At 38.8% G+C, this 16,817-nt stretch overlaps 1 protein-coding gene across 1 annotated transcript; it reads left to right on the forward strand.

Annotated features, from left to right (window-relative positions):
- Nucleotides 1–5,559: 5,559 nt before the first annotated feature.
- LOC132455069 (myosin heavy chain, fast skeletal muscle-like) lies at nt 5,560–16,288 on the forward strand. Its single transcript, XM_060048778.1, has 41 exons — nt 5,560–5,630; nt 6,148–6,182; nt 6,296–6,510; nt 6,607–6,750; nt 6,846–7,002; nt 7,093–7,120; nt 7,218–7,332; nt 7,451–7,543; nt 7,632–7,695; nt 7,777–7,875; nt 8,289–8,392; nt 8,484–8,622; nt 8,747–8,865; nt 8,969–9,118; nt 9,235–9,405; nt 9,498–9,798; nt 9,943–10,013; nt 10,134–10,221; nt 10,305–10,422; nt 10,501–10,624; nt 10,706–10,842; nt 10,944–11,199; nt 11,287–11,529; nt 11,647–11,823; nt 11,979–12,124; nt 12,243–12,333; nt 12,413–12,802; nt 12,912–13,038; nt 13,176–13,294; nt 13,380–13,576; nt 13,664–13,847; nt 13,945–14,110; nt 14,186–14,310; nt 14,397–14,705; nt 14,789–14,992; nt 15,073–15,198; nt 15,282–15,452; nt 15,534–15,638; nt 15,750–15,845; nt 15,922–16,053; nt 16,178–16,288. Exons 3-41 carry the CDS (start codon nt 6,304–6,306, stop codon nt 16,196–16,198), a joined length of 5,814 nt encoding a protein of 1,937 aa, XP_059904761.1. The 5' UTR covers nt 5,560–5,630; nt 6,148–6,182; nt 6,296–6,303; the 3' UTR covers nt 16,199–16,288.
- The last annotated feature ends 529 nt before the right edge of the window (nt 16,289–16,817 follow it).

Consider the following 16,817-nt stretch of genomic DNA (forward strand, 5'->3'; position numbering starts at 1 on the left):
AATGAAAGTCTTATTGACAGTATGGCACTATATCCCTGTTCTCCCCCATGCACCCATCTTGAATTCAATAGACTTTTGAACTTAAATCCCTTCACTTGATTTCAGCCATTTAATGTTTCTTTATGTCTTAATCTATGTGGCTTTATTAAAACATATTTTCGACCTCACTTTGTAGGCCTACTGTCATGGTCTGTGTCGTGTTTTGGTGTATTTCCCTGTGTTTCACTCCTGTGTTGATTACGGCTCCCTCCCCTAATGTGTCTCAGCTGTTCCTCGTTGCGTGTCTTGTGTTTGTTACTTAAGCCCTTGTTCTTCCTTGTTCTTCCTTTTTCTTCCTTTGCATTTTCTAATTTAATTATATATTTATAAAAAGAAAAATGCCTTTTAGTACCCTTAAATGAAATGATAAGATTTAATGTGTGTAATTCTGTTTAAAAGCCCAATAATTGTAGGTAAAGTATATTCGTATTAAACTAGGTTAATGAAATAAAATGCATCTTACTAAATGAGATGCAATAAAAAGATTCCATGGCATAAGGTTATTAAAGTTGATATACTCCAATAACAAGAACCATGCCAAATAAAGGTATGTGGTCACAGTTGCAATGTCAACCTAATTATTTATAGATAGATGCCCCAGCATCTTTCAGTCTGTGAAAAAGAAGATACATTTTAATGCAGCAGGTTTTTAGCATATATGAATAGTATATTAAAATTGTAAAATGGTAAGTGGACAGGAATGATGCCCTTGTGTATCTGTGTGTGTGCAGACTGCAGTTAAGATGATAACAAAAGGGGAGATATGAAAAGTATCACTTTCAGCCCACATTTCCAACACAATATTTAACTGGTATAAATACAATCATGGAAATTGTGTTTTTTAGGAAAGATTATTGCTTTAGAAGGGGAATCGTGCGTCCTTCATTAAGGTTATTAGAATTAAGAGTGAGGTTGACAGGAAGATAGCTGAGAAGGATGAAGAGATGGAGCAGATTAAGAGGAACCGCCAGAGGGTCATTGACTCCATGCAGACCATTCTTGACTCTGAGGTCAGGATAGGAATGATGCCCTGAAAATCAAGAAGAAGATGGAAGGAGGCTTGAATGAGAAAGGTAAATGTACAGTGTAGAATGTTCCACAAAAATGCGTCCTTATCATTTCCTTATATTATTTTATCCAAATGTTTTTTTTTGCTTTTCTCTTTAGGTGAAGGACTGTGCTGAATAATTCCGTTCCATGTGAAACATTGCACATACAAGTCATATAATATGACTCAATTGATAATAGAATTCAATAAACTATACAGCAACTATTCATCTTGTCTTTTGTATTAATTTGTTTGCCCTAACTTTCTTTCCTCACTCCTGTAATCAGAGTATCTCTTCATTAGAGCTGGATCCTTCTATTTAGGTCATTGGATGTGGTAATCAATAAAGTCAAACTGCCAGAGTTGCAATCCTTCTGCTGGGCTTTTCTTTGTTTTTTCATAGGCTTTAGTAGTAAGTTAATTTATTAGTTTAATTATTCTAGGGAGAAGGGGTTGCAAGAGAAAGGGAATGCCTTATCTCAGAAAAGGCTTGTACCAATCAAACCTAGTTCTCCATTAAGCGTAGGCTATAGTCATGTATAGCTCAATAGCAGGCTGAGCCTCAGAGCAAGTCTTCAACACAGTCAATTTCAGTAAATGTAAACAAACATAATTCAAGAAGCTCATGTGTCCTCACTCCACACATTGCTTAGTTTTGTTTAACTCAATAATTTCCATTGACAATTTCAAACTTGAACCTAAAAATATATTTTTAACCCTTTTACTTAATAGTGAAGTATAAAGTAGTGCCTTTGATTTTGAATAAAGTTTTAAATTTACAATGTGTACATTCAAGTAAAATATATTAAAAGTTTGCTGGACAGCACTTGACTTCATCCCTTGTGGTAAGCAAAAGACATTGGGGCTCAAATTCCTAGAAGCAATCTTGCAAAAGTATTCATTAGCTTGTAAATATGTGGATGATAACTCTACAAACATACCAACCAGCATAATTTCCCAATGTACGTTGTGGTACGGCCCCAGGGTTGGCAATGGTACCGCCCCAGGCTAAATCGTGGTATGGCCCCAGGCTTAGTTATGGTATGGCCCAAGGCTTAGTTGTGGTATGGTCCCAAGCTTGGCCCCAACCCACTTCTGCCAAATGGGAAGGCTAAGCTAAAGAGGCCGCAAAACTACAACAAATACCCAATTCATATACATTGTTATTAAAACTGCTGAACAGTATTATCTTTGCTATAAAGCTTCTCTCTCTCCCCTCAAAGAGAGAGAGAGTCATGAATCAGGCTGTATGTATTTACAACTGGTGTGTAGCAGGGCAGGGGGCAAGTGCCTGGAGTTCATTGGCTGCTCACCATGGATTCTGGCCTGCTTTAGAGGGGCACTTACAGATAAGCCAAGCTGACCCATGTTCAGGCATGAGGTGGATGTGCTCTGGGCCAGAGCTGTAGCTCTGTTATGGGTAGCTGTGGTAGACATGCAAACTGTTGGCTTATATATAGGGGGTGGTACCCACTGACGCTACGGACCTATTAGAGCAGTGCCAGTGGGTGGGACTTCATCAGCAGAAACTAACATCCACAGCGTCTGAAGCTAAGCTAACAGAGGCTGTTGATAAAACTGAAGTATTCACTGAGTTCACCAACTAATACTCTTCACTAGAAATGTTGTGTGAAATGATTTTCGAGCAGTCTTGCAGTATCAGCTTGGTAGATGGAACAGCGAGGTGTCCGATAGGCGGAGATCTAGATTAGCGGGAGTGGCAAGCGAAGCTGTGCATCGTGGTGCATGGTGGAGTTGTTGTCTTCAATCCACAAGCGCCAAAAAGTCACTTTCTGCCTTTTCTTGGTCAAGACGGCACCAAATTAGAATTTTATTTTATTATTCGACTACATATAGGACCCAATTTCAATACATATTCATGCCTCCCCCGGTGAAATGCTCCTTTAAACAGGAAGTGTTGGAGATCGATGCGGATCTCTCCAGAAAATAAGGGAATGATGCACGACCATTCAAAAATATGAGTGGGTTTCTAACGATACAAAGCTTAATGGCAATGGGTGAAGTTTTCCTTTAAGATGACGCAATATGACGATTTTTGCATAGAAGTAAATAGGAAGTGTAAGAGGCGAGGATTCTCGTAAGACTAGAAGCACTAGTCCCACCCTCCTATAGGGGGTGGGACCCACTGACGCTACAGACCTGTTAGAGCAGTGCCAGTGGGTGGGACTTCATCAGCAGAAACTAACATCCACAGCGTCTGAAGCTAAGCTAACAGAGGCTGTTGATAAAACTGAATTACAACCCACAAGCGCCAAAAAGTCACTTTCTGCCTTTTCTTGTTCAAGACGGCACCAAATTAGAATTTTATTTATTATTCGACTACATATAGGACCCAATTTCAATACATATTCATGCCTCCACCGGTGAAATGCTCCTTTAAAAGCAGTAACGGTTGGATTAATGCATCATATTTTCTCTTAGCTTATTATTATTTGTATTATTTTACATTAGTTTATTATTACTATTATTATTATCATTATTATTATTATTACTGTGGAGTAAATGGGAAGCAACAATTATAATTAACTTTTTACACATGCCAATAAAGTCTCTTCAATCTTCTTTCTTTCGACAAAGCTTTTGATAAAAGGTTTTGCCAATTGCCCTCAATGTAAATGTTAATGTCATCTCTGCAAGCCAAATAGGAAGCAATGTGTCATTGGTGCATGGTTCATTGAGGTCAAGCACTCAGAAATCAAGCTAACAGATTCAGATTTTATCAAGCTTTATGCCTTTAAACATCACATGATACTCTCTTAAATGTCGTATTATGTTTCAAAGCCCAATAAACGCAAGTAAATGGAATTGTGTTCTGTAACAATTGACTTGGATAGTCCACCGTTTATTATCAATTGAGTAAAAGTTGAGTATCAACATTGTTTTCCATTTAGTGTCTTATGACAATCACTTAACAAGTCACATTTCAATGTCCATTGAGTATAAGTTGAGTATCAACATCGTCTCAGTTAAATTTCTGTTGACTTTCACTTGACATTTCAACATTAAGTAAGCAGACATTCAATAAGGTTATCAAGAACCTTTCAACATACATTTAATGTTATCTGAAAATTAAATGTTTCATTATATAATCAACAACATGTCAAATGAATAGCAACTATCCTTCTTCAGGCATGTTTCAGTTGAACATCATGTTACGTGTCTCATTTGTGTCAGGTGAGATTACATTTTGCTTGCTATCAACTCATATTGGAATTGAGGGTATATTTCTAAACAAAAAACAAGGTCCATGATAAAAATATGAGCTTAAACTTTTATTAGTAAAATAGAACAAAAAAGTACAGCAGAGATAAACAAGGGGCTGTCTATATATATATTTATATACATATGTTTAAATATAATAAATAGGGAGAGTGATACTTTATGGTGTGACTTTATTATACTACTATATGCACAGCCAGTAGTAACCTTGATGATTAGTCGTTGTTGGATACCCCCAGCATCATATGAGTCAGGGAACACCAGGTTCCCACGTGGACAATTAAAAAACAAAGAAAGGTGATCGATAAATCAGCGACTTTCTTAGCTTTACGGAACGCAATGCATGTATTCGTTATATTCTTTGCATCCAAAGGATGAACAGATTTTTGCTATACTCCTGCTCCTTGGTATTTTTCTGGTCAGACTTATGAACCCTATTCCGCGTGGAGTGTGTTTGGCAGCTGCCATAGTGATTTGGTACACATTGCATCAAAGATCATGGTCCTGATTTATTTATTTTTATATTGAAATCAATGTACATTGGCACACACAGACACATACCTACATACAAACAAAGCATTTGTGTTAAAACACTTTATGCATCCTTAAGGATATATAGCCTTTCTTGCACACAGTATATGAGATAGTAAGACAACTAGGTAGATAGATGCTGTGTGGAGCCACTATGCCTTTATATCATAATTCAACTGATGTTTAATTGATACGTAGCTGATTAGTTTATTCTAAGTACAAGATTAGTTAAATATTACAATACGTTGATTAAATAATAATAAAAAACTTAGTAGCAATGGAAACACTGATGGTAGTGCAACCATAGGGTATAAATACATGAAACACTATACCCTCCAGCATCAGGCCTCTATACAATCTTATTCCCTGGCATCATCCACGTCTTTAAAGGCCAACAATGGAATCCTGGCTGCAGTTGCAACTGCCATCAAACATTGTTGCAACTTATTTATAGAGTCGACAGATTTACAGCTTGTGAAACAAAGTAAATGTTCACACACACATTCTATTTGGTATTCTCTTTGAAGAACATTATGAATTGGATTCCAGCAGCGACACTATTCTGATACAACTACATGAACTATATATATTGTTATCATGTATAGCATTCAAGGTATGAGCCAATGGACAAATCATTCCAAAGCAAAATAAAAAAGCCATTTGAAGATCTGCCCTTATATAGTTCTGCCTGGACTTCAGGACCACCTATATATAAGGGGACAGAAGATGAGACAGATAGTCTGCAGGGAAGTTCAGGATATTACATCTGGTGGTAAGTAAGACTGATGCTTCAGCTCCTGTCTAGGGAAGACCATTGTATTAGAGTGGACAATCTTTCATGATTTATTTCATTGAGATTATTTCCCTTTACTTCAATTACTCTTACTTACCTTCTTCTTTACCTTATTTATGTTTTACTTGAAAGATAGTTACTTATATTTAAGTTTAAGAAACCATTAGAGTGTACATTTGCATGGAGTTGTTTTCTGTAAGGTTATGTTTTTTAAAGCTTGAGACTTAATTACCTAACTGCTTTTTTTTAATTGATTTTTAATTATTTCATCATTTTATATATTATTTTTAATTTGGCTATTTGATTACCAGTATAGGTGTTCTTAGATAAATTAAATGTTAATAGAAGAGATAAATCAAGTGCCGTTTCATCTGCAAATTTCAACGCATAATACAGAAATAATAGTTTTAATTTAATTCAGTGAAATTTGATTGCTAGTCATTGTAACTTGTACATGTCGTGGCTCATTAACATCATAAATCACTTTTATTTTAAGGACCAATTCATTATACGGTTGAAGTAAAGAAGACGGTAAGAATAATTAAACATCATCTCCTTACCAAAAATCTCCAAACCTTCTTCAAGCCATGTGTATGTTTCAGTTAAACTAAATTGATTTCTTCTTTTTGCTTTCATAAAACAAGGCTCCAGCATGAGTACGGACGCAGAGATGGCCGCTTATGGCGAGGCTGCTATTTACCTCCGTAAGCCAGAAAGGGAGAGGATTGCGGCCCAGAGCGCGCCATTCGATGCAAAGGCTGCTGCATATGTGACTGATGTTAAGGAACTGTACGTCAAGTGTACCATCACTAAGAGGGAAGGTGGCAAAGTCACCGTCACAGTTTTGGCTACAAAAGAGGTGAGCAGAGGTTGCTCATCAACTGGTGTCAACAGAAAGTTTAAGTCTCAATAGCTGCACTGGTAAGAAAACTAAAAATGGGCTTCCATTTTTTAGGAGAAGACAGTCAAGGAGGACGATGTCACACCAATGAACCCTCCCAAGTACGACAAAATTGAGGACATGGCCATGATGACCCATCTCAATGAAGCCTCTGTGTTGTATAACCTCGCAGAACGTTATTCAGCATGGATGATCTATGTAAGATATTTTGCCTCAATGAAAGTATAAGAAACATTAAGTACTATGCATCGTTAATAGGTAACATTAATGTGAATCTCTTTGATCTCCTTCAGACCTACTCTGGGCTGTTCTGTGCCACTGTAAACCCCTACAAGTGGCTCCCAGTGTACGATCAGACGGTTGTCAATGCCTACAGAGGCAAGAAGCGTATGGAGGCTCCACCCCACATCTTCTCTGTTTCTGACAACGCCTTCCAGTTCATGCTCACTGGTATGTAAATTAAAGTTTCAAATCCCTAATCTTATCTTATTTTTATGAATTAAAACCATGATCATAGTTTTGAATACATTTGTCTCACAGATAGAGAAAACCAGTCAGTCCTGATCACGTAAGTTTGATTCTGTCAACATGATATAAATATGATGCAATGATTCCTACAATGGAAAACATGTCAAAAATGTATGTACTCGTCTTTTCATACCAAGTGGAGAATCCGGTGCTGGAAAGACTGTGAACACCAAGCGTGTCATCCAATACTTTGCTACAATCTCAGTGGGTGGAGCAGAAAAAAAGAAGGATGATGGCGGTGGAAAGATAAAGGTATGTTAAAAAATAAACATTAAATCAATGAATCAATACATAAAGAAATAACATAAGAACATGAAAAATATAAATAAGATTCAATAAAAAGTTATTAACATTTTATATTTGATTATAGGGGTCACTGGAGGACCAGATTATTGCAGCCAATCCCCTGCTGGAGGCCTATGGTAATGCCAAGACTGTGAGAAATGACAACTCCTCCCGTTTTGTAAGTATGATTTGAATTCCTCGCTGAGATGCTCCTTAGTATTTGAGTATTTTTTTGAGGATGTTAAAACAAATTGTTTTGCAAACAGGGCAAATTCATCAGAATTCATTTCCACGCAAACGGTAAACTGTCCAGTGCTGACATTGAGACGTGTAAGTATCTAGTTCTACATGTGGATTAATTAACCAAGATTATTCGTGGTATAGGTTTTTATCAATGAATGGGCCTTATAGATCTGCTGGAGAAGTCAAGAGTGACATTCCAGCTTCCCGATGAGAGAGGCTATCACATCTTCTACCAGATGATGACCAACCACAAACCTGAGATCATTGGTGAGATTTTATAATAGTAAGAGTGTGAAGAATGTACTTAATATTAAGATTAACATTTTTCCTGAATTGCCTTTATCTATTCGAATATGACTTAATATGTACAAATGACATCTGAAGTTCAAATATTTAAAGGGCTAATTTTCTCTCTAGAATAAATCGTTTTTGGTAAAGATTATATCTTCAATTGCATATTGTGGAAATGCATTTGGAAAACATGCATTGCATGTAAGTGCTAAGAAAGATTAATTTGTTGTTTATTCAGAAGTTATCTGTTAGGTAGCAGCATATCAAGCAGAAAAAATACATTTGTTTAATCCCTCAGAAATTACACAAGAAACAATTTAGAAAAATATAAATTGGAAACGATACTGACAAAATCTAAACAGAGAAATTACATATATTTAATCCCTCAGAAATGACCCTCATCACCAGCAACCCCTATGACTTCCCCATGTGCAGTCAGGGTCAGATCACTGTGGCCAGCATTGATGACAAAGAGGAGCTGGATGCTACTGATGTCAGTGGTTGATTGGAAAACTCTTCATGTATTTTCCACATGGCATAAATGTTACGAAATGTGTTCTAAATGTTCATTGTTTTCAACACAGGCTGCTATTGATATTTTGGGCTTCACTAATGAGGACAAGGTGGGCATCTTTAAGTTCACTGGTGCTGTGCTTCACCACGGTAACATGAAGTTCAAGGAGAAGCAGCGTGAGGAGCAGGCTGAGCCAGATGGCAATGAAGGTAATGATGAACTTGTATTCATCAGTGCACTAGAAGGCAAATTGTTGCATATTTGCTTGCATTGCATTGGTAGTCGTTATTATACAGGATAATAATCCATTCATTTTTCATGTTAACTTTGTAGAGGCTGACAAGATTTCCTATCTACTGGGTCTGAATTCTGCTGATATGCTCAAGGCTCTTTGCTACCCAAGAGTGAAGGTCGGAAATGAGTATGTCACCAAGGGACAGACTGTACCTCAGGTAAGAAAAAAGTGATGTGTTGTGGTACAATTTCTTTTAACATGATGTATTGTCTATTATGAGACTAATATTTTTGATGATTTTAAATGAAAATACATTTCAGGTCAAAAACTCAGTGAGTGCCCTGGCCAAGTCTATCTATGAGAGGATGTTCTTGTGGATGGTCATCCGTATCAACACGATGCTGGACACCAAGCAAGCAAGACAATTCTACATTGGCGTGCTGGACATTGCTGGTTTTGAGATATTTAATGTAAGATGCGTAAATACGTGGCAGCATTTCTGATTTAATTAATTTGGACCCAAAACTCTTTAGCATTCAATTGTTGAAACCTCGTAAAAGTCGGTTAATTAAATGTCCCCTACTAGTACAACAGCATGGAGCAGCTGTGCATCAACTTCACCAATGAGAAACTGCAACAGTTCTTCAACCACCACATGTTCGTCCTGGAGCAAGAGGAGTACAAGAAGGAGGGTATCATCTGGGAGTTCATTGACTTCGGCATGGACCTGGCTGCCTGCATTGAGCTTATTGAGAAGGTACAACAGAATATTATAACTATATTTTATTATTCTTTGTGTGTCTTACAAATACTTTTGATAATGTTTCACCAATCCTTTTTCCTCTTAAGCCAATGGGCATCTTCTCCATCCTTGAAGAGGAGTGCATGTTCCCCAAGGCTTCCGACACTACTTTCAAAAACAAGCTGTATGACCAGCATCTTGGCAAGACCAAAGCATTTGAGAAGCCCAAGCCTGCAAAGGGCAAGGCTGAGGCCCACTTCGCCATGGTGCACTATGCTGGTACTGTGGACTACAATGTCACTGGCTGGCTGGACAAGAACAAGGATCCCCTGAATGACTCTGTCGTACAGCTGTATCAGAAATCCTCAAACAAACTTCTGCCTGTTCTGTACCCTCCTGTAGTAGAAGGTACATATTCATAGAGTTTAATCATAGTATATAACTTTTAATACATTATATAATAATGCCTATTTAATTTTAAGCCATTGCCTCTGTTTTAAATATACAAGTGTGGAAAATGAACTGTGACTTGTTACCAAAAATTTAAAACAGAGGTCGGGGGTGCAAAGAAGGGAGGCAAGAAGAAGGGTGGCTCCATGCAGACTGTGTCTTCACAGTTCAGGGTAAGGGTTAACACACAAACAAATGTAAAAAATGAACCTAATTTCATTATTTTTTCTGAATTGGTTCTTTAGCAGTAAATTTGTACATATTTCTTGTTTTATGCTTTGACGTGTCTTTAGGAGAACTTGGGTAAACTTATGACCAACTTAAGAAGCACCCATCCTCACTTTGTGCGTTGCCTGATTCCCAACGAGTCAAAGACTCCAGGTACAGTGAGCAAAGGATATACCATTTCGTCATTAGTCACCCAACTAATATTATTGACTACGTATTTATCAACCATGTCACAGGTCTCATGGAAAACTTCCTGGTTATCCACCAGCTGAGGTGTAACGGTGTACTGGAGGGCATCAGAATCTGCAGAAAGGGCTTCCCCAGCAGAATCCTCTATGCTGACTTCAAGCAGAGGTATTAACTCAAAAGATTTTTCAAGGACAACTTTACAAATGCCTTGAATGCAAAAAACATTTCAATGGTCTGCTTCAGGTACAAAGTACTGAATGCCAGTGTCATTCCTGAGGGCCAGTTTATTGACAACAAGAAGGCTTCTGAGAAACTGCTTGGATCCATTGATGTGCCTCACGATGAGTACAAATTTGGACACACAAAGGTCTGTTTATTGTTGTAAAAAAATATATGTTTATACTTCATTGAAAGTTACTAGCTGACAAAAATATTTTCTTACATTAAGGTGTTCTTCAAAGCTGGCCTTCTGGGTACTCTTGAGGAATTGCGAGATGAGAAGCTTGCAGCTCTGGTCGGAATGATTCAGGCTGCATGCAGAGGTTATGTCATGAGAAAGGAGTTTTTGAAAATGATGGAGAGGAGGTATGTAAGAAGACTTCCTGTCAAAACTCTAAAAGGTTTTTAGCTACTAGGTGCAACCCCAATAATGGTTGGTCATATATGATGGTTGTTTTATTTTATAGGGAAGCAGTCTTCACTATTCAGTACAACATCCGCTCATTCATGAATGTCAAACACTGGCCATGGATGAAGGTGTACTATAAGATCAAGCCTCTTCTGAAGAGTGCTGAAACTGAGAAGGAGCTTGCCAATATGAAGGATAACTATGAAAAGATGAAGACAGACCTGGCAGCTGCCCTGGCCAAGAAGAAGGAACTTGAGCAAAAGATGGTTTCTCTCCTGCAGGAGAAGAATGATCTTTCGCTGCAAGTGGCTTCTGTAAGCAAATATTATTTTTGTATCCCTGTCTGTACACAGTGAGGTAAATGTGATGTTACATGCTCTAAATCTCTAAATATCACACAGGAAGGGGAGAATCTGAATGATGCTGAAGAAAGGTGTGAAGGACTCATCAAGAGTAAGATCCAGCTGGAGGCAAAAGTCAAAGAGACAACTGAGAGGTTGGAGGATGAGGAGGAAATGAATGCTGAGCTGACTGCCAAGAAGAGGAAACTTGAGGATGAATGCTCTGAGCTCAAGAAGGACATTGATGACCTGGAGCTTACCTTGGCCAAAGTGGAGAAGGAGAAACATGCCACTGAGAATAAGGTTTGTAAAGTTGTCAGCTAAATACTACCGCCAACTTTCTCCAAACAGTAATTAATTGAGTACAAAGGAAGTTTATACTTGACTAATTAGCATGGATGACACTTGATTCTCCTTTAGGTGAAGAACCTGACTGAGGAGATGGCCTCTCAGGATGAGAGCGTTGCTAAGCTGACAAAGGAGAAGAAAGCCCTCCAAGAGGCACACCAGCAGACTCTTGATGACCTGCAGGCAGAGGAAGACAAAGTCAACACTCTGACCAAGGCAAAGACCAAGCTTGAACAGCAAGTGGATGATGTGAGTAAAATAGAACCTCATGGAAACTTAGAATTAATATCAGTAATGGAGTTCATGAATATTCAAGCATTATCAATAATTATTTACAATTATTAGAGTAAATATTAAACAATACAAGAGATTGTTCTTAATTATATTAAAATATTTCCATCCAGCTTGAAGGTTCACTGGAGCAAGAGAAGAAGCTCCGTATGGACCTTGAGAGATCCAAGAGAAAGCTTGAGGGTGATCTGAAACTGTCTCAGGAATCTGTCATGGATCTTGAGAATGACAAACAGCAATCTGATGAGAAAATCAAGAAGTGAGACATTTGTTTTTTCTGAACCACAATAGGATGAACTCCATATGCTTTCTCATTAAATTAAATTTAAAATTGTTACATTTTTTTATTATTATTATTTTATTTTAATCATTCACAGGAAGGACTTTGAGACCAGCCAGCTTCTGAGCAAAATTGAGGATGAGCAGTCCCTGGGTGCTCAGCTTCAGAAAAAGATCAAGGAGCTTCAGGTGGGAAAATAATACAAAAGGAATATACATTTTCTGAAATGAATAATTGGTTATTTGGCTCAATATTTTCATTATTTAGGCCCGGATTGAAGAGCTGGAGGAAGAGATTGAGGCTGAGCGTGCTGCTCGTGCCAAGGTTGAGAAGCAGAGAGCTGATCTCTCCAGAGAACTTGAAGAGATCAGTGAGAGGCTTGAGGAGGCTGGTGGAGCCACTTCTGCTCAGATTGAGATGAATAAGAAGCGTGAAGCTGAGTTCCAGAAGCTGCGTCGTGACCTTGAGGAGTCCACCCTGCAGCATGAAGCCACTGCTGCTGCTCTGCGTAAGAAGCAGGCTGACAGTGTAGCAGAGCTGGGAGAGCAGATTGACAACCTCCAGCGTGTCAAGCAGAAGCTTGAGAAGGAGAAGAGTGAGTTCAAAATGGAGATTGATGACCTCTCCAGCAACATGGAAGCTGTTTCCAAAGCCAAGGTAAGTTATTCTTAAATGCCTTCATTGAATTAAGAAGTAATATATTAAATAAATATGTCAATACTAATAAATTAACAGGATTTGAAAATTATAAAATCGTACTCATCAGGGAAATCTGGAGAAGATCTGCCGTACCCTTGAGGACCAACTGAGTGAAATCAAGGCTAAGAGTGATGAGAATGCTCGCCAGATCAATGACATCAGTGCCCAGAGAGCAAGACTGCTGACAGAAAATGGTACATACTTAAGAAGACGGTCATTTGGATTGATCATTAATTCATGTTAATTGAAGGAGTGAGATAGAATTGCATCTATATTTTTGGTTTTGCAGCTTAAGCATGTATTCAATATTTAACGTTCAATCTCCAACTAGGGGAGTTTGGCCGTCAGCTTGAGGAGAAGGAAGCTCTTGTCTCCCAGCTGACCAGAACCAAGCAGGCCTTTACTCAGCAGATTGAGGAGCTGAAGAGGCTAAATGAGGAGGAAGTTAAGGTAAGGTAGAATTATTAATAAAAATTGCAGGGTACAAAGATAAAAAAATATCTTTGATTGACATGTTCTGTTTCACCTTTTGTAGGCCAAGAATGCTCTTGCTCATGGTGTGCAATCAGCCCGCCATGACTGTGACCTTCTGAGGGAGCAGTTTGAGGAGGAGCAGGAGGCCAAGGCTGAGCTGCAGCGTGGAATGTCCAAGGCCAATGGTGAGGTGGCTCAGTGGAGGAGCAAGTATGAAACTGATGCTATCCAGCGCACTGAAGAGCTAGAGGAGTCCAAGTGAGTCACACATTTAAAACATAGTTGTTTTAGTAGACATTATATTTGATGAATGTACACAATTTAAGCCAAGTTATTCATTAACAGGAAAAAGCTGGCCCAGCGCCTTCAGGAGGCTGAGGAACATATTGAGGCTGTGAACTCCAAGTGTGCCTCTCTGGAGAAGACCAAACAGAGACTCCAGGGTGAGGTGGAGGACCTCATGGTTGATGTGGAGAGGGCCAATGGACTGGCTGCCAACCTCGACAAGAAACAGAGGAACTTTGACAAGGTGTGTTGTTATTCATCTAAATACATTTTTCTATTTTCATTCTATGATTCTTCCTCAGGGGCTAAACATGCACCCCTCTATTAATAATAATAAACAGGTATTGGCTGACTGGAAGCAGAAATATGAGGAGGGTCAGGCAGAGCTTGAAGGAAGTCTTAAAGAGGCTCGTTCTCTCAGCACTGAGCTTTTCAAGATGAAGAACTCCTATGAAGAAACTCTAGATCATCTGGAGACCATGAAGCGTGAAAACAAGAACCTCCAACGTGAGTTTTTGTCAATAACATCAGTATCACTATTTTGCTTTTCCGACTAATAACAAATACAAAATTGCTTTGCAGAGGAGATTTGTGATCTGACTGAACAAATTGGTGAGACCGGAAAGAACATACATGAGCTGGAGAAATCCAAGAAGCAGGTGGAGACAGAGAAGACTGAGATCCAGTCAGCCCTTGAGGAAGCTGAGGTGAGGATGATTAAATCAGCAAACAACATCTAAATAAATGTAGATCTAATTTTAATAAATGTGCATAATTTAATTTTATACATTAGGGAACTCTGGAGCATGAGGAATCCAAGATTCTGCGTGTCCAGCTGGAGCTCAACCAGATTAAGGGTGAGGTTGACAGGAAGCTGGCTGAGAAGGATGAGGAGATGGAGCAGATCAAGAGGAACAGCCTGAGGGTCATTGACTCCATGCAGACCACTCTTGATTCTGAGGTCAGGAGCAGGAATGACGCTCTGAGAATTAAGAAGAAGATGGAAGGAGATCTGAATGAGATGGAGATCCAGCTGAGTCATGCCAACCGCCAGGCTGCTGAGGCACAGAAGCAGCTGAGAAATGTTCAGGGACAACTGAAGGTATGACACCAAGGATGAACAGCGCATATAAAATGTAGTGCAAGATATCCTTTTCTGATGTTTTCTGTTCCTGGTAATATAAGGATGCACAACTGCACCTTGATGATGCCATCAGAGCTGCAGAAGACCTGAAGGAGCAGGCCGCCATGGTGGAACGTAGGAACGGTCTCATGGTGGCTGAAATTGAGGAGCTGAGGGCAGCTCTGGAACAGACAGAGAGAGGCCGCAAAGTGGCTGAGCAAGAGCTTGTGGACGCCAGCGAGCGTGTTGGACTGCTGCACTCTCAGGTAACCATACAATATAATCCTATCATTTGAATACAAGAACACAAATATTTTGACTGTAATTGCATTGTAATATGTTTCAGAACACAAGCTTGTTGAACACAAAGAAGAAACTGGAAAGCGACCTGGTCCAAGTCCAGGGTGAGGTGGACGATAGTGTACAGGAAGCCAGGAATGCTGAAGAGAAGGCCAAGAAGGCCATCACTGATGTAGGTTTATTTTTATTTCTTAAATCATCGACAAATCAAAATACCTCTTCATAAAAAAATTCTCTCATTTTTTCTACGTCCAGGCAGCCATGATGGCTGAGGAGCTGAAGAAAGAGCAGGACACTAGCTCTCACTTAGAGAGGATGAAGAAGAACCTTGAGGTCACAGTGAAAGACCTGCAGCATCGCCTGGATGAGGCTGAGAACCTGGCCATGAAGGGTGGCAAGAAGCAACTTCAGAAACTGGAGGCCAGAGTAAGAAATTAATCATCAAGCATTTAAGAATAGATTTAAGTCCAATATAAGGAGATTTATTAATTCACTTTAATTCGAAAGGTTCGTGATCTGGAGGCTGAGGTTGATAATGAACAGAGACGTGGAGCAGATGCTGTAAAAGGCGTCCGCAAATATGAGAGACGGGTCAAGGAACTCACCTACCAGGTATGTCAAACTTACATCTCTAAATATGTTTCTACGGCATTAGCATTTTGATGACATTTTGATATCTAAAGGCCACATGATGTTGATTTTTCAATTTAAAATGTGCATCAGACTGAGGAGGATAAGAAGAATGGTTGCAGACTCCAGGATCTTGTTGATAAGCTGCAGCTGAAGGTGAAGGCTTACAAGAGGCAGTCTGAGGAAGCGGTAAGTAAAAGCTACGTAACAAAATCAAGTTATCAATTTTAGTACCTATTTAAACAAATTATGAATGTTCCTACAGGAGGAGCAGGCCAACTCTTACCTGTCCAAGTGCAGGAAGGTTCAACATGAGCTGGAGGAGGCTGAGGAACGTGCTGACATCGCCGAGACTCAGGTCAACAAGCTGAGGGCCAAGAGCCGTGACTCTGGAAAGGTATTTCGATGGCATAGTACAGTTCAGATTATTGCACAAATATATATCTTAGAATCGACTTTAATGATTTAATTAAAAAAATACTATATCTCTAATTCCTACATTTGTTTGGTTTTTCTCTTAGGGCAAGGAGAGTGCTGAATAATTCCTTTCCATTGGAAATATTGCACATTGTAAAAGTCATACAATATGACACAATTGTGAATAGCATAAAATAAACTATACATCAACCTTCCATCCTGTAATGTGTAGTTATTTGTTTGGCGTTACTTCCTTTGCTCAGTCCTAACAACAGGGTTTATCTTCATTGGATGTAGCCCGAAAGGTTGAACATAAACACTTCATGTAGTGAAGGAAAAAGAGAAGCAATGCTTTGGAATGTGTGTGAAATTTTAAAGTGTAAACATTGGAGAACTTGAGAAACGTACAACTAATGAAAGTTTAGTGTGTAAGTTTAGTATAGATATCTATATAATCTATAGATATATATATACGTATATATATATATATATAGTAAATATATGTACCCCTTTTATCACTGGCCGGCCCTGCCAAGCAAAATTAAATAAGCAAAAGTGTTACAAAGCGAACACTGTGGCGCAACAGGAACCTGAATTCTCAGAGGTGATATGGTGAGCTGGCTGACCCTCGTGTGTATTAGTAGGCTAGTTCCATTATCATAACTGATACAATAAACAGGTTAATACAAATATTATTAATCAATTTTGTAGCGCGGTGCCTCCACTGAGAAAATAATGCACTTA

This window comes from Gadus macrocephalus, chromosome 4 (assembly GCF_031168955.1).
Source record: "Gadus macrocephalus chromosome 4, ASM3116895v1".
Lineage (NCBI taxonomy): Eukaryota > Metazoa > Chordata > Actinopteri > Gadiformes > Gadidae > Gadus > Gadus macrocephalus.